The sequence below is a fragment of the Acanthopagrus latus genome, chromosome 10 (genome assembly GCF_904848185.1).
Source record: "Acanthopagrus latus isolate v.2019 chromosome 10, fAcaLat1.1, whole genome shotgun sequence".
Lineage (NCBI taxonomy): Eukaryota > Metazoa > Chordata > Actinopteri > Spariformes > Sparidae > Acanthopagrus > Acanthopagrus latus.
Genome location: NC_051048.1, coordinates 18,238,757 through 18,259,883, shown reverse-complemented (window position 1 = coordinate 18,259,883; position 21,127 = coordinate 18,238,757). Strand labels below are relative to the sequence as shown.

Below are 21,127 nucleotides of genomic sequence, written 5' to 3'. Positions count from 1 at the left end.
AGTGAACCAGCTGTGTTTTGGACTGTTGAGGTCCACGCTTACCTTTTTGCAAAGCTTTCACCTGTATGGAGTTTGGTCAGTTGTCGTGGTGACGGATCTGCTCATGTGAGCTCAGTAGTTAGAGTTTCATCCAAGGTGTTTTTAAGGTAAAGCCATTTGTGCCCCCAGAGGAATCTGCATATCATCAATTATCTCCAGTAATGTCTCAGTGGTTATGTTGCATTATGGGTGATGTAGTCACCGGGTTTTGAACAGCAGTCCACTGCTCTAGCATTACGTATTTTACGACATAATTTGTGTTTTCTGACGATAATAAACAAATTTCAGTGAAATACACTGATATAAGTTAGCATGTCCTGTGCTAGCAGTGTAAACACCTCTCCTCCTTAGCTACACGGCTAACTGCGCTAATGGCAGCTACAGTTGGCAGCAGCTAGTGGTTATTTTGGTGGCATAATGGGAATTTGTAAGGTGGCCAGTTCTTACACATTGCACCTTTAATCTTCAGGCCCACAAATGAAATGTGGTATTTGTGGCATGAGAGTCATGCGGAGGGAGTTCTGACAGTGGTTCGGCCCGCAGCAGCAGCAGGTGGTGTAAACAAGTCCAGGTGGCGGCAGCAGCATGGCGGTGCACAGACAGACAGAGACACAGACAGACAGACAGACAGACAGGCAGAAAAACAGACAGACAGTGGTCATGTCCTGTCCCATGTGCCTTGCTGGGGGGAGTTTGCTCCCCGGCAGCAGCAGCAGCAGCAGCTCAGAGCAGCTATTTTGAAAGTGACCCTCATTCAGGCAGCGACCGTGCAGCTGTCAGGAACCATGACTGAAGATGACGGATTCTGTTGTCGTGGAGGGATATGCCAGACTCCGAGATGGAAAAAAGGTGTTTAGCTTTTGACTACATTTGGTGACGGATATGGCTTCATGAAGCTCAGCTGCTTAAAAAAAACAACTGTCTCTCTACTTCTGTTTTCCTCCACAGTGGAAAACTAGGTGGCTCGTCCTCCGCAAGCCGTCCCCAGTAGCAGGTAAACACACACACACACACACACCCGGACTGGTTCTGGTCGGGTTCACTTACGTCACACAGTGCTGGTTCGTCTCGACTAACATGTGGAACTTTTGCGCAGCGCGTAAAAAACACTAATAATCCATGAATGCGCATATTCGCTGCGCCACAGTGGAGGCAGAGGAACACGGCAGGTGATATCAGCCGTGTTTTCAACCTGCTCCGACCTTCTGGGTTTGAAACAGAGTTGTTTTTTAATATAAATATATAGAGAGAGGTATTTATTCAGGACATGGGCCTCGTGTAAGGGTCACAAAGACTTGAGTTTTGGAGCCTGTGGTTATAGTTGACCCTGTAACAACCCGTTGGTGTGAGATATAAGTACTCTATGGATCTGTAGGAACAAGACAAATGTTTGAATGTTTGAAAGATTAATTTGGACAAAACAGCTACGTTACACAAAGCCTCTGCGAAAATATTAACATTTCTGTGTAGATTGTCTACAGACTCAAAACAAAAAGTGCAAGTTAATTTTTTAAAAAGCCCATGTGAAGTGCAAATGTTTGCCCTTAATTTGGCTGCAAAAGTCGAAGGTAAAGTTCATACATGTGACTGTTGTCTGCACTCTGGTGACAGGTCGCACAGATTTTGTTTTGAAACTCTCCAGTGTTTCCTCAGGTGCTCCAAGCACAGGGTGTGAGAGTGTTTCAGAGCAGGATTTCACCAGCTCAGAACCTTTTTGAGCCTTCTTTGTAGCCATCCTCCGGGTGAATGTGCTGAAGACTGACAGTCTGAGCCCGGCTGTATTTTTAGATGACTGTGCTCTGCGTGCTGTTCGGCCACATTTATCGAGGAGCAGCATGAGGTTGTCTAAACTCTCAGATTCATCAATTACCTCTGGCATTCTCTGTATTTTATAAATAAGATAGTGGGATTCAGGGCGATGAAGTGACTGTATTGCGTTACACAGAAACATTTTCTTTTGGACATCTGGTGCTGGACGGCTTAACATGCTCCACAGGTTGGACCGGGGCTGAGTGCTGCTCCTCCTCAGATCTTCAGTGTCAGTGTTATCACAGCTGTCTGTGCTCATGCCTCAGTTATGTGGGTTAAGAGGTGTGTGTGAAGGAGACACACACACTCTCTCACACACACACACACACACACACACACTCACATGCTCTTGTTTTGTCAGTTGACACTGATTGTTTGAAGGTGCCAGAGACTAGAGGACATCACAACAGCTACTGTATGTCAGAATTCATCTGATTAGCGTTTGACAGTGTAATTAAATGTTGATCTTTATATGAAACAGAATGTTTTTAAATCCTCTTGTTGTATCTCATCCCGACTGTTTGGTTCCTTCAGACTGCCTGGTGCTGCTGGTTTTCAAAGACAAGTCAGACAAAGCTCAGGGCGGCAAGGAGAGGGCCAGTGTCACCTTGGAGGAGATCTGTGGTCTGGAGGTAGGACAGTGGTATGAAGGCGTGGCGTTCACTCTGGCCATCCTCTGCCTGAACCAGGCCGCCCTCCTGGGCTTCGACAGCAAGGACACCCTGCAGGCGTGGGACGCCCGCCTGCGGTACAGCCTTGGAGAAGGTGAGGAGTTCCGAACTCTCTGCCCAGAACTTTTCCCGAAATGTGGAAACGCTATAAATCTTCCAGAATGATGCCACATTTGACCTCCCTCCGCTGTAGTTAAATCAATTCTCAGCAGATTAGTTCATCCATCACGCTGGAGGGTTTCAAAATACACCGCTGTCAAAAATAAGTACCATGCAATTTGCCAAACTTATGAGAAAACAAGCAAGAGCTCCAAATTCCTCGAGGAAAGCGAAGCAAGACAGTAAGACAATCAGACGGCCTTCAACACACATTCACCTTGCACCATTATGGAGAAGCTGCTGGCCTTATGTTAAATGTTTCATAGTCAGTGAGGAGAGAACGAGGCTTGATGTGCGAGAGTCTTACATGTGATCGGCATAATCTGGAGTTCAGTTCCTCCGTTTCACCCGCAGTGATGAGAGCCAAAGATCGAAGTGGATAAAAAAGCAATGTATAAAAGCCACAGCAGCTTCTTGTAGCTCCCGGTAAAGTGAAGCGCACGGTCCAGACGTCCAGCTGTGATTAAAAAAACAAAGACATAAATAATTCACCTCTGAATCAGGACGAGGGCGACGAGAGCGCCACCAAGAAATATTTAAGAGATGGAGGAAAAACAAGACTGCGACCGAGGGCTGCAGACTGCGTCTGATATTCAGCAGGTCTGATTCAAATCTGTGTCGCCCACACGTTCCTCTTTATGATGGAAATATGTACATCAAATAAACATTTCTGAGTTTGCATTATTCGCACTTCTGTTCATAAACTCCAAAGTGCACCTTTAAATTAAAAATGTTGAGCTCCTGCAGCCAGATTAAAAAGACTGAGCAGCCTGACGTGTTGTTAAAGATTCACAGACTGATCAAAAGTCACTTTCTTGATTAATCATCAGAAAGATGCACTCGGTTGTTTTTATTGAGGTCATGGGGGATTTTCTAAAATGCTGTTTCTCTTCTTTTAGGCTTCGCTAATTAAAATATGATGTGTAAAAAAAAAAAATCTCTTTGGTCCATATTTAAAACATCAAAAGCTTTATTACAAGGGATGAAAACAGTTTTAATGATAGCGCAGAGAAGATGTGCTTCATCAACATGTGGAGTTTTCAACATTTTCCTACTTATGTTGGGTTGATATTTGACAAACTGACACCATGGATGCACTGAACGGACTGACGTGACTCTTTCTTGTGCCTCGGCTTCACCTTCTGTTTACAACAGATCACTTTGCTCGTCGTCGATCCATTCATTTGAAATCGGGCGTGCTGGAGCAGTGAGTTCACACACAGGTGAAGCGCTGGTGTGGATCTTTTGCCAGATCACATCGTGCAAACTTTTTTTGATTGTCGCAGATCATTTTAAAACTTTCCCTCAGTTTGTCACGATGAGAATTATTGTGGCAATGTTCATTTTTGCTCATGTTTCCATGCCCTGTAAATCTCTAGCGCCACAGGATTAGATGTTAATTTATAGCCCAGTGTCGACACTCGTCTGACATGTATACAGCGTGCTGTGTGGATCTGTTATATAAGTTATGTAAGTGATAAACAAAGAGGAGCTATTAATAGCAGCGGGGCCTCGGGTCAGTAATGACACTCTCATTATCGCGTGGAAGAGGACGTGCTGCTGCAGACGCATGACATCAGTTGCTCCCTCCAATCTGGAACATTTACATGTGTGCTCGCTCGTGTACATTAGGTTGATGGCTTTTAAGAGAGCTAAATAAAAGTGTGTGTTGTGTTCTGTGTGTGTGTCCAAGCCCGCAGAATGTCACCTGCTGGGCTGAGGGCTGAGGGCTGAGGGCTGAGGCTGAGGCTGAGGCTGAGGGCTGAGGGCTGAGGGCTGAGGGCTGAGGCAGAGGGCTGAGGCTGAGGCTGAGGGCAGAGGGCAGAGGGCAGAGGGCAGAGGGCTGAGGCTGAGGCTGAGGGCTGAGGGCTGAGGCTGAGGGCTGAGGGCTGAGGCTGAGGGCTGAGGGCTGAGGCTGAGGGCAGAGGGCTGAGGCTGAGGGCTGAGGCTGAGGGCTGAGGCTGAGGGCTGAGGGCAGAGGGCTGAGGCTGAGGGCTGAGGCTGAGGCTGAGGGCAGAGGGCTGAGGCTGAGGGCTGAGGCTGAGGGCTGAGGGCAGAGGGCTGAGGCTGAGGGCTGAGGCTGAGGCTGAGGGCTGAGGCTGAGGGCTGAGGGCAGAGGGCTGAGGCTGAGGGCTGAGGCTGAGGGCTGAGGCTGAGGCTGAGGGCTGAGGCTGAGGCTGAGGGCTGAGGCTGAGGGCCACTCTGGCCGGAGCTGTTGTTATTGTGCGTGAGGCCTTACTTCTCTCACCTGGAGAAGTTTGCTGGGGAGCTCGCCGCTCGAGACGCACATCGACTGCTCACACAGCCAGTTTCCCTCTCAGTTTCTTATTAGCGGCAGCGCACGGACTCAATTCCACAGATGTTTTGTGACAGGCTTTGACTGATTGCACTGGGCCTCGGATCTGAGCCCATTCAGAGCTCAGCCTGCTGACTTCATTCTGTGTGCAGCTGTTTCTCCTCTCACTGCTGAATGAAATCAAATCCTCTCTGAAGTAATCATTGTGTGAGGACACCGTGTGTTCCGTCCCCCAGTGAAGCCCAACTGATGCTGCTCTACCCAGGACTCTCTGCTGCTTCATGATGAAGTCTAGACAGCTTGTTTACCGACGAGCCGCCTGAATCTTGATTGTGAAGCATGCGGGGTGGTGCATTCCTCCTCTGAAACAGTCCTTTGTTACATAACGACGCTCACTCTAGTCTGCAGTCATCCCTGTGCTGTACAAAGCTACCACAAGCAGTCAGTTAGCCTAGCTTAGCATAAAGACAGGAAACAAAGGCAAACAGCTAGCCTGGCTCTGTAGTAAACGTAATAAAAAATCCAACTCACAGCACCTCTTCAGTTCACTAATGAAAGTTTTTATAGAATTTGTTTATTCCGTACAGAGTAAAAACGACTGGTGATGTTCTGCCTGGTGTATGTTGGACTGTTTCTTGGCCCGACACAGTGTCTGATCTTCACTGTGAAAACACTTTGAGGTGAACAAGACAAGCTGTTTCTAGTCCTGATGCTAAGCTGGCTAACCAGGTGCTCACTTTAATTTCTTACTGACATGAGAGTGTTATTTATGCCAGGCTCAGCAAGAAAGCAAATGCATGTGTTTCTAAAAAATGTAACTGGAAGATGTCCACTGAACAGTCCGGCCCGTCTGCCCCTGCAGCCCTAAAGGCTTATTGATCATTTTGTTGTGCTGCTCAGGCTTGTAATGGCCCAGTAGGACGGTGTAGGAGAACCACATCCAGAACGACGCCCTCTGTGTCCGAGCCTTGTTGGATTACGCTTGAAGTTTGAAGTCTCCGTCTGTTTGCTCAGTTCACAGATTCAGTGTCGGAGTCTTACCGGGGACCAAGTTAGAGAGCGGACCTGCAACTCTTCACTTGTGCAACAGCTTGCTGGCTCTGGCCCGGGACGTCCCTCCAGTTATCATCGGCCACTGGAACCTTCCGGACCTGCGCAGATATGGACCTGTGCCCCACGGGTTTGTGTTCGAGGGAGGAACAAGATGTGGTTACTGTAAGTTTGATGTTTTTTACCCTACATTTGGATGCATTTTTAGACGAATTGTCCATTTTTGCTGTTATGTGGCTCTTCGAACTAATGTTCTGTTGGCAGATGTTTGCTCAAGGCATGAAGATAATCTGGTGGGAGGCTTGAAGAAGATGCTTGTTTTTAGGAACTGAGTGTTGTACATCTTGATAATGTCGTTTGGAGATAATGCTACAAATATCAGTGAGTAGCTGAGAAAATACTGAAAGAGTTTTGAGAAAAGACTCAGTGAGGACATTAAACACTATACTCACCATCTCGTGACAATAATGACTCCTGTGTAAAATTGGGGTGCATCATTAGAGGCTAATAGCTCATTAAATCACTATCTGAGCCATGTTTTCCTTATGTCTCCCTCAAACAGACCATATAATCACCGGCTGTGACTCAACATGATTCATTTGTGGCCTCAGTTTAACGGAGCCTGTAACAGAGCGGCTCTGACCCAGCACAGTGACATTATGTGAAGCGCTCACAGCCGCTTCCTGCTTCTCTTTGTGCTGTTTTCATCCGGGGCTGCTTCCAAAGAGCTCCGACGTCTTAATGCTGCAGCCTGCAGTTGGGTGTCATACTTGCGGTTCTGGAGCTTGTCATACAAGTCCGAGAGATGCTGGAGTTAACTAGATTTCATTTCTGATCCCAGCACCTGGTTTGAAGGTGCAGCAGGTCAACAGGGATCCTGCTCAGTGAAAACTACTTAAAGTTCTACCAGTTTGTGATCCTCTGTTGGCCTTCTCTCTTAAATTACTTCTGCAGATCAGACAGTGTGTCCACGTGATGTGTCTGATATTGCAGGGTGGGTGTTGATCATCATAATCATAATCAATGGTTGTGTTCAGAACTCACGATTTACTGTACATTTGCTTTTACACTAAGTTGAACTCATTCTTTTCCATTTCTGTGGAAGTACTTGAGTAGGTTTAGGGAATGTAGATATTTGGGTTGATAAAAACATGGTTTGGGTTTACATAGACCCTTTCATGTGTGTATCTTTCTGGTCTTTTTCTTTGACTGGTAAGCTGTAACAATTAATTTAGGTGCTGAAAGCTGCTTCAAGCATTGTCTCATCAAACTCCCTGTCTGTTTTGCAGACCTCCTCTCTCAACACCGCACTTGCACAACTAATTAATGCCTTGGTGTGTTTCGTGTAATAAACCGTCACCGATAACACTGGACTTGATAGTTTTCAATGTCCCACTTTTGCCGGTAAATGAGAATCCCGTTCTGTTCGTTCGCCGATCAGACAGGACCGCCTCTTTAGGAGTACTCAGGTTGGTTAAAGTGGGCCGGGTTACCAGGAAATGTATTTTGCAAAAGAGTAAAGTATCTACCGGTATTTTAATATAAATGTGTGTATCATCATGACAGTAACACTGCGCACACACCTGGTCCTTAAAGACGTTTGGCTGCAGAGTTTGGTGTCAGGAACCCATCCACCACCAAATGGGCGGAGCCTTGTTGCCCAACAGCGAGCGTTCGACCACGCCGACGCTCGTGGCTGAGTGGGAGCAAATCCCTGCTTTTCTGAAGTGTTGGAGTCGGACGTTTAACAGTCACACGTGGGTGCAGTGGTTATGTGCAATGCGTCTGGGTGCAATCAAATCCAAATATTAGTAACACAGCTCAAATGGCTGGCTGTTGTTTGGTAATTTTGATTCATCCAGATGAGTAATGGTGAGCGTATGATGTTAATGGCTGCAAACTGTTTTTGTTTCTTGTTCTCAAAAGAGAAACAACAAAAAACAGCTGCTTCATAACAACAGAAACCGTGCTGGAGGGAGATTATTTCATGTGTGCGGGATCCCCCCTGCTGGGCCTAAAACTCAACTTAATGCATCACTGCAGACAAGTTGTTCTCCCAGAGCTCCGTCCTCTCAGTCCTCAGCTGTGTGTGTCCCTTTGATAATCCAAACCACAGTCAATGTCTTCACATAGGCATGAGACCATTACAGCGCGTGTTGACACCTGGAGGAGACGGAGACACGAGAGCGCCGTGGACACACGACGACCTCGCTGGAAATGCGACACCTGCGAATGTGATGGGTGATTTATTTAACTCCATTAAATCTTCAGCAGTGGAAATCTCGCAGTCAGACGCGAGCTGCATGTCAGTGCACAAATAAAAGAGTGAGGAAATGGAAGGGTGTGAGGCGAAGAAGGAGTGTTTGTTTGTGTGTTGAAGGGCGAGCATTCCTGTGACATGTAATCTCTCGGCACAGTTTATCCACGGCACAGGGAGACGTGGTGTGACGGTGTTGGTCCTCGCACTCCTGGTTGGAGCAGCTGAAGAACTGTCAGCTACATTCGTCCGACCTTTTGTTTCATATCCTGCTTAATCGTTTATCCTCGAGGTTTGTGGGTTAGTCCGTGTAGCCACTGTGTGTCACAAACCAGGTGAATCAGTGCTTTATTTATCCTGGTGGGAAATCACAGTGTTACAGCAGTCAGGTCACACAGACATCACAAACAGAATCAGCTCAAATGAACCGTTACTGAAAAGTAGATTAACAAATAAAGGAGACATTTTGTTTTCCAATGGGAGCTCCTCTCCCCCACAGAAAACGCTGCCCCTAAATGTCTCGCCAGAAGCACCGCCTTTAATTTTGTGACTTGTTGCATCACTACGTCACCATGACATTAATGCCTGTAATCACAGTAGAAGTGATGCTAACTTGTAGCAGACATGGTAAGCGGTGCCAGCTCAGGCATGTGTGAGCTGACCAATGAGAGAAGGCTAGGTATCTGGGAGGGGGAGGGACTTAAAGAGACAGGAGCGCATGAGAGAACTGATGTGATTTGTGGCATTAAAACCTTTGTGTTTACGTCTGTTGTGATAGCATCATAACCAAGAAAAATGGAGTCCTGAAACCTTACTGGTGTCGTTGAGGTCAAAATAAAGGACAAGTTTGAGTACTTTGAGTGTAGTAGTGGTTTGGAACGTGAGTGTGTTGATGTGAAGTGTCTTCTTCGTGGGGATCACTCAGCTCTGCGGTTCATCGTAGCTTCAAGGAGGTTTTTTAACACCTGTCACACAATATTTGTACCTCTGGAAGCCGACACATCTTTGAGTTTCTTTTACTTGTAAATGTTAGTGGATCGATGACACCGCTGCCGTGAGAACAAAAGTCCAGTCGGTGCGCTGAGAGAAACTTCAAGTTAATGTACACTTCCCACGTTCTGACTGTGGTTTGGTAAGCTGTGTTACTTCATGTGGATGCTGTGTTTTATCACTCTTTAGAGGAGAGAGCAGAAGGAGCCACTTGAGCTTGTCCCTACACAGAATCTTTGTCGGGTTGTAAACTGAACGGGCCGCACCACCTGTTCTTCATTTGGCTTGGTGTGTTTTCTTGGCCGTGCACCTGATGTTCAGTCCTCTGCTGTCTAAAGCACAACACGATTACACGTATTTCCTCAGTATCTGAAGGAATCAAACCTCAGAGTCTGACCTGAGTAGTTTCAGTGCCAGATGAGATAATAATTCCAAATCAGATCCATATCATGACCACAGGAAGCAGGTCATACATCCTCACTGCTGACCTTTGACCCTGATCACAGCTGGGGAGGTGTTGGGAATGTTATTGAGGTCTTCCTTGTCATGGGTGGTCTCAGGGACGAGGCGACACTACGACCCTTTATAGTGACACCGTGTGATGGAAAGCCATTTGTCTTGTCTGAGGGAGGTCAGGGCGTCTGTGGAGCAGCACCTGTAACCTTCACATTATTATATCGTCTTAGATCGATGTGGAAGACAAACTGGGAGCAGTAAAGAGGACATCAGATTACTTGATATGTAATCTATACGAGCAGCCTTGACCAGACTATATTTCCTTTTTGGAGCAAAACGTGGACAAATCAAGTGCCAAGTGTTAGAACTTAGCGTTGGTCTTGGTTCATAACGTCCTGGACCACCAGACGGATCATCACAACATTTACTCAGATATCCATGGTGTCATCGCTCACCCTCGCACTGTCCCTCAGTGTCCACCACGAGGTCAACATGTACTGTTTTGAACGACCGCTGTCAGATGGATCTCCGTGAAATCTCGTACAAATGTTCGCGCCCCCCTCCAGATGATTTGGAACAACTTCATTTATTTTTATTTCAGTTGATGAGCTTCCCATCCGTCTCGGCTCATCTGCTATCTGCTGACAGATCTTCTATCACTGTAGTCTCTGAGGCTTCCCAAGAAAAATGCCCAAATGTTAGTGGTTCCAGCTCCTCTGTCCTGAGGATTTGATGTTCTCCTTTTGATTCTTCTGATAAGAAACTGAAAACGTTGGTTTTTTAGTTTTGTGGATCAGACAACAAGAAAACGAGCTGGTCGAAGATGTTCTCTTGATGGTCATTTTGTTACTGTCTTTACACATTTATAGACTCAATGAGGAATCAGTTACCGGGCTTCAGTCTTTCAGATTTAATTCTACCTTCTTGCAGAGTAAAGTGGTTTATTTCCAAGGACAATTCAATGCAACGTAACACTAACACACAGTCTTGTTTCTACAGGGGCCGGTGTTTTTCTGCTGGCTTCTGCCGAGAGCGAGCAGATCAGCTTTCTGTTCGACTGCGTCGTCAGAGGCATCTCCCCCACCAGAGGCCCTTTTGGACTGCGGCCAGTGTTGCCAGGTCAGTGCCAGAGGTGTTTTTAAAGCTGTGAGCTGGAGAGGACTAGAAAAACTGACTACATGTAAGAGAGGGAGGGTTTAGAGGTACAGACTATAATTTAGAGAAAGCAGATTAATCTCTGTGCGATGCTTGTTTGGATGATTACTAGCCGTGCTGTTGCCGAGGGGTGTGGGCAAACACTTGAGTCAACAGTGGCCATTTAGATGCAGGGTGGCTCCCCTCCTGTGCCTCCGGGGATCCATCATGGCACTGAGGTGTGCTGTCTTCCTGGAATCCATCCATTTTTGGCTGAATGAGTCAGAGGATTCCTCCGTGAATGGATGTGCTTTGATGTGACTTAATCGTGACTGACAGCTGTTTTTTTTAAAAAAACATAATTGGATAATCCCGTGAAGCAATTTATAATTTTAGTCCAAACGTCCAAACCCCCGACTTAAGTGTACTGTGGTGAATGTAAAGCTTAGGGTCACCTCAACATGGGTGAGAGAATAACTTGTGTACTCAGTGTGATTATGGCACCAGGTTCAGTTGTAGTCTATGAATAGCTGAGGGTGAAGAGCTCCTGTAGAGGAGCCGGGGGGGTGGCACATCCTAACGGCGATTACATATCTGTGCTGTTGTTCCAGCAGGGACGTCTGGCATGATTTCAGTAGATGTGCAGCACACTGGATAAATGATGGGACTGAAGGGTAAACATCATATTCTTCATCTGTGGATATTTAATAAAGGAAGTATAGTAAGTTGAGTAAAGGTTTATTAGTGTCCTCTGTAGGTTTGTTGTGTAATGAGCCGTGAACTGTGGCTTGTCCACCCTCAGCTCAGCTCTGCTCTTCTGCCTTTCCTCTGCCACACTTGGTGAGAACTTGACAGAATCTGTGCTAAAAAAGTTTATTTCCACTGCTGAACTTGCTTGTGAAATATCAGTTTTGTTTATGTCATTTCAGTGCAGAATTTGAGTCCACAACTGTAACCGTCGTGATTAATGAGCTTGAATTTTGCCAAACTTTATCTGGTTCCAGCGTCTCGGCTGTGGATATTTGCTGGTTTTCTTTTTGGCTGATGTGAGAGGAAGCTTATTATAGCTGCATTTGGACTGTGACAAGCAATTTACAGACGTCAGTTGACTCTTGGAAACTTTTCTTGGCATGTTTCACAATTTCACAAAAAAATAGAAGTTGTCTAAGCTTGTTTCCCTGCAGCTCTCCGATGAACCAACTCACAAACTTAAAGCTGCTGTAATCAAGGTTTTTATACTAATGGAGCATCCACACCAAGAACGATAACTATGACAATTACTATAAATACAAGAATTCGCAGTCTACACCACAACTGTAATGACCACGACAGAGAGGACCAATATCACTGAGATCACTTTCAGAGCCATTAGATGAACAGTAGAAATGCTGGCAGCCAATCAGAATGCACCTGGATTCACAGAGCCATCAATCAGCTGAATTTTGTGGACATTTCTCTACAAAATAATGTTGCAGGAGGAGTTATGATATGGGTTTCCAGCTGTGGCTGACTTCTTTTATGTAAGCTAATCGACAGCATAGTGAAAATCCCACAGAGTTATAGCCCAAGTCTGTAGTTTTAGCATCTTTCTTCTCGTTATTTTGATTTTCTGGTCTGCAACTTAATTGGCGGGATTTGTTTTTTGGGCTGCATTAAGCAGTTTCTTTTTTCTGGTGTAAAAGCTCAGATGAACCAGCAGACAGCCATACACTGTCTGCCCAGCTCCCAGTGACAGAAAGGTAATGTTAGCCACAGGCTGGTTAACATAGTCGAGCAGTTAGCAGCTGAAGAGCCAGATATTCCCCTCAGAAGCTGGTGGAGACCAAAAACAGAGCAAAAAGATTATATTCACTAGGTAAACACAAACATGACTCCAGATGAATGCTTATTTTGTGATAGGAGGATAATATGTCAATACTCTATATACAGTATATCATCTGTATATATATCGGCCAAGTGGCCAAAAAATGCAGTAATGGCAGGTTTAATAAAAAAAGACTCTTAACTTTAACTATCCTGTTTCGAACAGAAATAGTCGAAACATTCTCTCTTAAAGCTGTGAAACATGATCTGCTCTCCACTGTTAACACTTACAGTTTCCACACTATCAGTTTGAACATTTTCTTCTCACCAAATATGTAACCCAACAGGAAATGTGCAGTGGGCAGCTGTGGGGGGCTTGTGGATATTCTGGATTTCACACATCTTGCCGCCCAGTCACAGGTTGAGCTCATACGCCTATTATTGTGGTGCGTAGTAGAATAAATAGCCAGGAGGATGTCTGAGGGAGAGCGAGGGGTCAAAGTCACAGTTCACACAAGTGGAGCAGCCAAAGCCTCCTAATCACTCGGAGCATGTATGTAACCTCATCCACAGGATTCCACTGCCACCTCCCCCCGTCAGTGCCCACTCTCTCTCTCTCTCTCTCTCTCTCTCTCTCTCCCCTCTTACTCCTATCTGCAGCATTTAATTGTGTCTCTCGTGCTCGCCCGTGTTTCAACTCTCAGTTCTTCTCTGCGTCCCTGTCACTACATTTCTCTGCCTCCGTTTGGTTTAATGGCTGTTTTGTCACCAGGGGTCACGTATCCGTTTGTCGCCGTTGCGTGCCGCATCGTACTGTTTCCACTCACTGTACGGCGCTCTGTTTAACCTCCAGGTTACACCTCCACTAATGTAACCAGAGCAAGGAACAGTGCAGATGTAACAGGTGATCAGGCTTGTCAGTGTGTTGAGAATGAAGGCTTCAGTGGCTGGTTCAAGATAAAGTAAAACATTTAAAACATTTAGCTGAACCTCACTTTATATGTGTATGAAGAATCACTGTATACAATTAAAGTTAAATAATTAGTTTATGGCTTTATAACACATTTGCATGTTAAATAGATAGATAGTCTTTACATCAAGCGAACTTGCCGCTGGTTGTTCTGGCTGCGACTAACGATTATTTCAATGAGTAATTAACAATTTTTCGAAAATGTATATATCAGGTGCAATATGTAAGATTTGTTGTTTGAAACATTCAATACATATCCAATCATATTCAAAATGTCAATAAACTGTGAAGAAAAAACAGTTTTGATGTCAGGTCAGAGACATGTAAGAGTGGTGTTGCAGAGATCTACTGAGGTTAGCATGCTAACCAGCTAGCCCTAACCTACGCTTTGTAATACCACACTGAGCTCCCAATCATAGCTACATGGCTAACTTGGATAACTAGCTAATGGCAGCTACAGTTAGCACCATTGAGAAGTTACTCCAGTGATACATCAACACACGGCCAATTGTTAAATTTTGACCTTTTGTACAATGGCAACGAAAATTGTTTCTCCAAGACACATCAATTATTACCATAAATGACAAAGAAAATGTTTGACATTCCTTCTTTAAAAATGACTGAAATGATTGATTATCACAATGGTTGGAAACTAATAACCTTTATATAAACTGATCTAATAGTTGCATGGCTCCTGACTGTAGCTTCAAATGATCAATCAATCAATCCAAAATGTCAGACTGTTCCTTTATAATTTGACCATTTGCCAAGTTTTTTATGTTTGTTACAATATTTTTAGTTTTTTCTAAGGAAGTGTATTTAGTTTGATTCTTTATCTCATTACTGTAGATATGAGAACATGTTCAGAGCCTGTTTACTCTTTTCTTTGCCACCTCTGATCAAATTCTCTGTCTCCTGTGACTGTGAGAGGAGGACGAGGCGTTTAGTGCAGCTCAGCCACAAGAATCCAGCGTGTGATTGGCTGTGACACCTGTTAGTCCAGCAGAGATTACCCAGGATGCTCCCTGTTTTGATCTGTTCGGCTGCGCTCCGTTTGGTCGTGCTGGCCTTGTTACACATGCGACTGAGCGCGGGGCAGATGGCACATGAGGAGGCGTGTATGATGTGAATCTCTATCGGCTGATAATCAAACAGCAGCAGGTAGCGCAGGCGCCATGCTACATCTTAATTTCACTGTTGGCAGAGGCTGGGAAACCTTTTTAACATTTGGATGCAGCCGCGACGAGACACATGTTGTTTTCACGATGGTGCTCGTTCGCAAACTTTTGAAGAAATCATCACATCTTTGTTATATTAAGGAGACGTGTTTTCATCATGACGAAAACATCTGGTCGCGATGAGAAACAAGTATTTTAATGAGGACGTTCCAGTATTCAGAGGAGAGTCCAGGTGAGCAGGGTAACGTTTATAACCAATGAATATCACCATGAAACTTCTCCAGCTGATGACGTTCATCAACACAGTTATATGTTGTATTAAAACAAAGTATGCTGATAAAAATGCACACGTTCTCTGGCAGTTTGAGGACAGAACTCCGAGCACTGGATGAAGCCGGTTCAAAATGGTTGTTTGAGTTTGTTTATAGTCTTGAGGCAAAGATTTCTACAGAAGGATATGTGTTTTTACCCAATCAATACCAATAGATGATAAATAAAAAAATATTGACAACAAGTTAAGTTTTCATTCAGAACACACCTGGACTAAAATTTGTTTAACTGTTACATCTATCATTCATTTTATTTTTGCTATTTTTTTTTTAATAAACATTTTAAATCTCAGATTGATTCTCTCTGGCTCTGATGGTGATTGGGCCTCCTAAACTCATCAGTGGGCAGAAAACTCTCTTTGGATTCTTTGCTTGGTTGCACGTCTGGGAAGGAAGAAGTCTTTACCTCTTCATGTTTGTACGATGTGTGCCTCTTCACATCACAGCTGGACAAAGAGCTTTTTGTCTTGCAGTTCAAGATATTCAAGGACGGAGAAGAAATTCACAATGAATGCATAAATGTCCAATGGAATGAAAAAGTTGCATGTTTGTGAAAATATCTGAAGTCTCAGCTCACTGTCTTCAGAGGATCATCAATCAGTCTCCTCTCTTCTCTCTGTCTTCTGTCCAACCAATAGTCCAAAATTGAAAGACTTTGAAACATAATGTGTCAATTGTCTGATTAATTAATCAAGTGATTGTTGCAGCTCTGTTTGTCTGCAGACTGCAGGAGGTAGTTCAGCCAGTTCAGCTCTTTGGATTGTTCAGGTGCACTGATGTGCGTCTTGGTAAAAACCAGCAGCCCCGACAGCTTTCTGTCTTCCAGGTAGCAAGATTAAAAAAAATCAACATGAAACTATTTGAGTTTGTCTCAGTCTTTCTTTTTTTAAATTCAGGACACGGTCAGTGATACTTCACCAGATGGCATGTTGCAGGCGCTGATGGATAAATACAATGAATCGATCCAGTGTTGGGGTTGACCTTGGACGGTCGTAGGTACATTAGGTCCTCGACCAGCACCGTCAGTCTGTAGCCAGCAGCAGCCGAGTGCGTACCAACAGAACCACATGGCAGCGCTATTAATAAACCCTGTAGTGTTGCTCAAATACTGCTGGTGTTCCCATGTGTGACCCTTCATCTGTTACCACAAAGACCCAAATAATAGAACCCAACGCTCCTGCCAAAGTGTTTGTTAGCTTTAGTGAAGACACAGGAAGATGAGCGACACTCGGGTGGGTTGAGGTGTCCCATCTTGTTTCTCTGGAGTAACTAGAGAAACAAGTACTTCGGTACAAAACACTCAGCTGCATCACATCTGATCCGCGTCTCAGTGACGGTAGCAGGACTCACTAAACTAACCTTGTCGTCGCTCATCAGTTCGATGACGGGTGTTCTCTCCAACAGACCCAAGCGCCAGTCAGACGAGCTCGGAGGAGAGGCTGAACCACGAGGCCCAGGAGCTGGAGAAACGACTGAGCATGCTGTCCCACCGGAGCAGCACAGGTAGAGAGCAGAACATGAGTTCTGGTTCCGTCATCTTAGACTCACTGAGTTGTCTGTTTTATGTCTGTAGTTTACATGAGGTTTACATAAATGTTGTCTCTCTGTGCAGCCTCCTCCTCGTACTGCCCGTCTGCCGGGGGAGACGACCGCAGCATATCTGGTTCCTCCGACACGTCCGACACCAGCCAGTCAGACTGCAGCATCAGCAGCCGGCTGGCCATTTGGAGCGAACAGGCCTCCAACCCACCTGAACACATCGTCCACGCAGGCGCCAAAGTGGCGTTACAGAGCATGGAGAAGCTTTCCGTCAACCAGGGAGGCGGGACGCGACCAGCCGCCAAGCCCCCCCGGCAGCTCCAGGAGATCGGGCGCCAGAGCTCGTCTGACAGCGGCATCGCCACCGGCAGCCATTCCTCTTACTCTGGAAGCTTCTCCTCCTACACCGGCAGCCTGGACATCACCCCCGGGGAGGACTTTGGCTCTGTTTTCAGCTTGCCTCCCCACTTGGCTCAAGACCTGAGCCCTTGTACTTGCCCCACGGCACCTGGACATGAGTACCAGGTACCCACATCACTTAGGTACGTCTACGACAGCCCCAGGAATCTGCTACAGGAGGGGAGTGGGGCTGCCAGTGACAATGAACCCTCCACCCCAACTAAGGACTCTCCGGCTTCTTCAGGCCTCACTACAGACTCAAAGGGGGACAAGAGCTGCACCGTGAGCTGTGAGGGTCACTCAGACACTCCCAACAGACAGTCAGGGGGTGAGAACCTACAGGGCCCCTCAGAGGACGGTAAGAAGACCAAGATGGTGCCCTCTAGTGAACACCCAGACTCCTGTCACATCTGCAGCTCCGTGTCCAAAACCATTGTGACCATCTGCTCGGTGTGCGGCGGATTTAAGGTGAGTGGAGACAAATCTCTCGGTGTCAGTTGTTGTCTGCCTTTCAAAAAATAAGCTTCGAAACAACTCCCGTTCAGTCGCCTCCTGAACGTCTCTGCTGTGTGACTCCCTGCCACACTGTAGCAGCTTGTGTGAACAGGCCTCATCATCACTCCATCATCTGCTCCGCGGCACGCCGTCAGGGTGACCTTTGTGGAATCGTGCAGGCGGTGACGGCGATGCCGCTCCACGCTCAGTGTCAAAACAGCAAACAGTGTCATGGCCCATCTGTCTAACAAGTTAGCATTTTAGCAGCCGATGGAGGTGGATGCTGCCATTGTATCCAACAGATTAAGACCTCGATATTGATCCATCTCGCTCAATGTTTGCTTCCTTAAATGTCTGAAAGTAGTTATAGTTATAGTTCTGCAGGGTTTATTGACCCGGCAGTCAATACTGAATACCCACATTCACATTGGGCACAAGAGCCAGATGTCAGCTGGTGTAAGTGGATTTTTTTTGCCAGTGTGAAAAGGGGAAAAGTTACTCAAATTTAAGATTTTAATTTTTGCAGCAAATGTATGGCTCCAAGTAAATTATGGGTCTCCTTGATTACAAATACTCCTGTCAGTATCTCCTTTAAACAGACATCAGTCCATCCCTGAAGAAGATGAGTCAGCATATTTGGTGGCGATTTGTTTCAAAATGACTTGAGAAATCAGTTTTTAGCCTTAGATTTTTTTTTACTTACAGCAGTTTTATTCTCTGTCTTTACTCTTAAGGCTGAGCTGTGATGTAGGTTTCCTTCTCATCTGAACATCCAGGTGCAAACTCAGAGAAAGCTTCTCTGTCCGTGACGGTCACTTTTATTATAGCTCCACCTGCTGGTGGTGCAGTTGTGTAAGAATGCACGTCATCGTCGATTGTCTTCAGTTGCTCTTTGTTTGCCTTCAGTCGTCCTCAGAGAACTAAGTGAAACATTAGTTACGGTCCAGAAGCTGGTGGCTCATGAGCAGTGTGGGAAGAGATTCTCACCCTCAGCGTGAGCAACACAATCCACCCTGTAGTGTTTACCGGCTCACAGTTAAAGGGCTACTTCAGAAGAAAACGATAAACCATAACTTGAATCCCACAACACGTCTTCTCACATGTTTTGAATATAGTAATGAATACATGAATTCTGATCATTTATCAGAATGAATCGCATTATAAAACGTTCTGAGGGGGAGTGTGGTTGATAAACCTACGAGAGAAAGTGTGGAGCGTGCTCCGTGTGATGGATGAAGTCATCTGACAGCCATGGACGTGACATTCACAGCCTTCACACCTCACAGCTCTGAAAGCAAACAGTCCACTGTGGTGAGCGCTGAGCAGGAGAAGGCTGCTGATATTATACTTCATGTTGAATAACCGTCAACATAGCCTGCAAAAGAAGACCAAAACAAGCAGAGTTCTACAAATCTGTGTCGCCTCAACCTGCAGTATCTGAGTCTTCTGTTCTCCGTTGTCGTCCACTAGCTACTGAAACTGAGCCATGTTGCTGCACTGGGTGACGTGTTGCCTTTAACCTTCATAAAAATACTTTAAAATGCATTTCTAATTGCAGCAAACAGGTCAAACAACATGTGTGAATTAGCTTCAGGTATTGTTAGTGGTGTAGTGCAGTCACTCCAGCTTTCACATTTTACAACTTAGTTTTTCAGTTTTCTTTGGAAAATTACACGTCAGCACAATAATTCCTCAGATACCTGCAGTTTGTCAGGCAGTATAGATCACATAACTGCGTCTAATTAAGCCAGTGTGCACTAAAAATGTAATTTATGCATTCCTTTCTGATTTGTCTGGCAGGGGACACCGTACATCCCTGCAGGTGGCTCAGTGATACCTGCCATACCAGGTAAGTGTCATCAGTGAAGTGCTGCACGTGTTGATTACCTGCATGTATGAATGGAGCTGATGCATGTTTTGATAAAAAGCTTCAGTGTCGGCTGGAGCAGCCGGAGCTGGCTGATCTGCTTCAGAACAGCGCCGAAAGGTTTCTCTGCCTGCAGAACATCACATTTTCAATCCAGCAGATCAAAGTGTCGACAAACCACCACGCACACCCAGCGCCAGTGAGTATTATACTGCAGTGAAGGAAATTCTGGAGAAATCCTGTTCCTCCGCTGGCCGTGTGAGGACGAGTGAGGATTCACCGCTGCCAAAGAAAGGAAGAGAGAAGCTGGCTGGTCTGTTAGCTGAGCTGCTGGGCTTTCCAAGTGCAGACAGGCAGCCGGAGGCAAAGACTGACAGACTGAACCTGTACGAGTCAATGAGGCCCAGAGTTGGAAGCGAGCTACAATCTGCACCAACCTGTGCACCACCGACACAAGCTCCACAGCAACACAGAGGAGCTGTCATCTATGAGAACTGCTTCAAGTGTCAGGCGGAGCACTGCCGCCCGCCGCCACGGGTCGCCCCTCCCCTAATGTACCGCAGCAGGAACCTTTCCACCTTAAGAACCCTTCCAACCGCGCCGCCCTTGGCGAGAAGCCGAGAACACCAAGCTGCTGCTAATGAGGAGCTGCTCCATCAAGCTCACAGTGATGGATCACAGCGTGTGGACGGCCAGTGTCAGCGCGAGGAGACGAATGGTCGGACGGCGCCCGGCGAAGGTAAGAGGCCCTCTGCAAAGCTGCTGCAATTCCTCCGGTGTCCTTTTCCTCCTCCGTGCTTTGGAATGGACCTTCTCTTTGTTTCTGTTTCGGTGGTTCTCCTCATCATCAATAAAAACCCACTTTCCCTCCTGGCCTCTGGTTCTTTAATCAGCTCTGTGAGGTTTCCTTCTCTTGTGTTGCTTTGACAACTAAACTGTCTGAGGGAAGAGTCGAGGGGATTACTGTGAGAGAGATAACATCATAATGCATTTGCAAAGTCAACAGAGACTGTTTGGGGATTTTTAAGGCCCATTTTTAAAAAAAAAAAAAAAAAAGGTCTTATTAATGGTTAATAAAGCCAAAACAAAATTGATGGAATCCTTAAACTGGCAGATCTATGTATCTCTTTTTAACCTCAGATATCTATCGACTTTAAAGATCCTCTATTAGTCGGGCTGTTACTGAAGGCATCAGTGAAAACAGTGCTTAAATTTGAATAAACTGTCTGCTGCATGTTCAGAATTTTAACCAGCATGCAGGTTGTGATCAGCGCAGCTCTTCTTCCCCTGTGTGAGTTGATAGTTTGTGATCTAGCGAGATGATCACCGGATCTGCAGGGGAACCGTGTGTTCATCCCCAGACAGCAGCTCGTCCGCTTTGATTCACCAAATGGATTCAAGCAGCCACAGTGTGGGATTATTCCCTTCCCGCAGTTCAGCTTCCTACTTTTAAAACACTCTATATTTTTTCTCCTACCAGACAAAAGGCTCCATAGTAAAGAGGAAAGACGCAGAGCTGATCCCGCTTATGAGATCATGGAGAGTCGGACGGCGGAGAGGAGCTCGGAGGTAGGCCAATCCAGAACTCTGTAATCCGCTTTGTGCTATCAACGGCTCGCACATTGTGACTGTGTAAGTCATTGTGCTCAGAGTTCAGAGAAACAGTTTTTTGCGGCGAAACGTCCG

At 45.8% G+C, this 21,127-nt stretch overlaps 1 protein-coding gene across 10 annotated transcripts in view; it reads left to right on the top strand.

Annotated features, from left to right (window-relative positions):
* Positions 1 to 394: 394 nt before the first annotated feature.
* LOC119027335 (protein Dok-7-like) overlaps positions 395 to 21,127 on the top strand; it is a 33,419-nt gene continuing 12,686 nt past the window's right edge. Inside the window, exons 1-10 of one of the 10 annotated variants that reach the window (XM_037112453.1) lie at positions 395 to 888; positions 988 to 1,033; positions 2,383 to 2,613; positions 5,989 to 6,189; positions 10,727 to 10,846; positions 16,546 to 16,644; positions 16,754 to 17,547; positions 19,375 to 19,423; positions 19,578 to 20,180; positions 20,922 to 21,010. In XM_037112453.1, coding sequence (XP_036968348.1) covers positions 835 to 888; positions 988 to 1,033; positions 2,383 to 2,613; positions 5,989 to 6,189; positions 10,727 to 10,846; positions 16,546 to 16,644; positions 16,754 to 17,547; positions 19,375 to 19,423; positions 19,578 to 20,180; positions 20,922 to 21,010 — 2,286 coding nt within the window. In that variant the 5' untranslated portion in view covers positions 395 to 834. Of the gene's footprint in view, positions 889 to 987; positions 1,034 to 1,081; positions 1,209 to 2,003; positions 2,131 to 2,382; positions 2,614 to 5,988; positions 6,190 to 10,726; positions 10,847 to 16,545; positions 16,645 to 16,753; positions 17,548 to 19,374; positions 19,424 to 19,577; positions 20,181 to 20,921; positions 21,011 to 21,127 lie in introns of those variants that run through there. The other 9 variants (XM_037112454.1, XM_037112450.1, XM_037112447.1 and 6 more) reach the window with 9 other exon arrangements.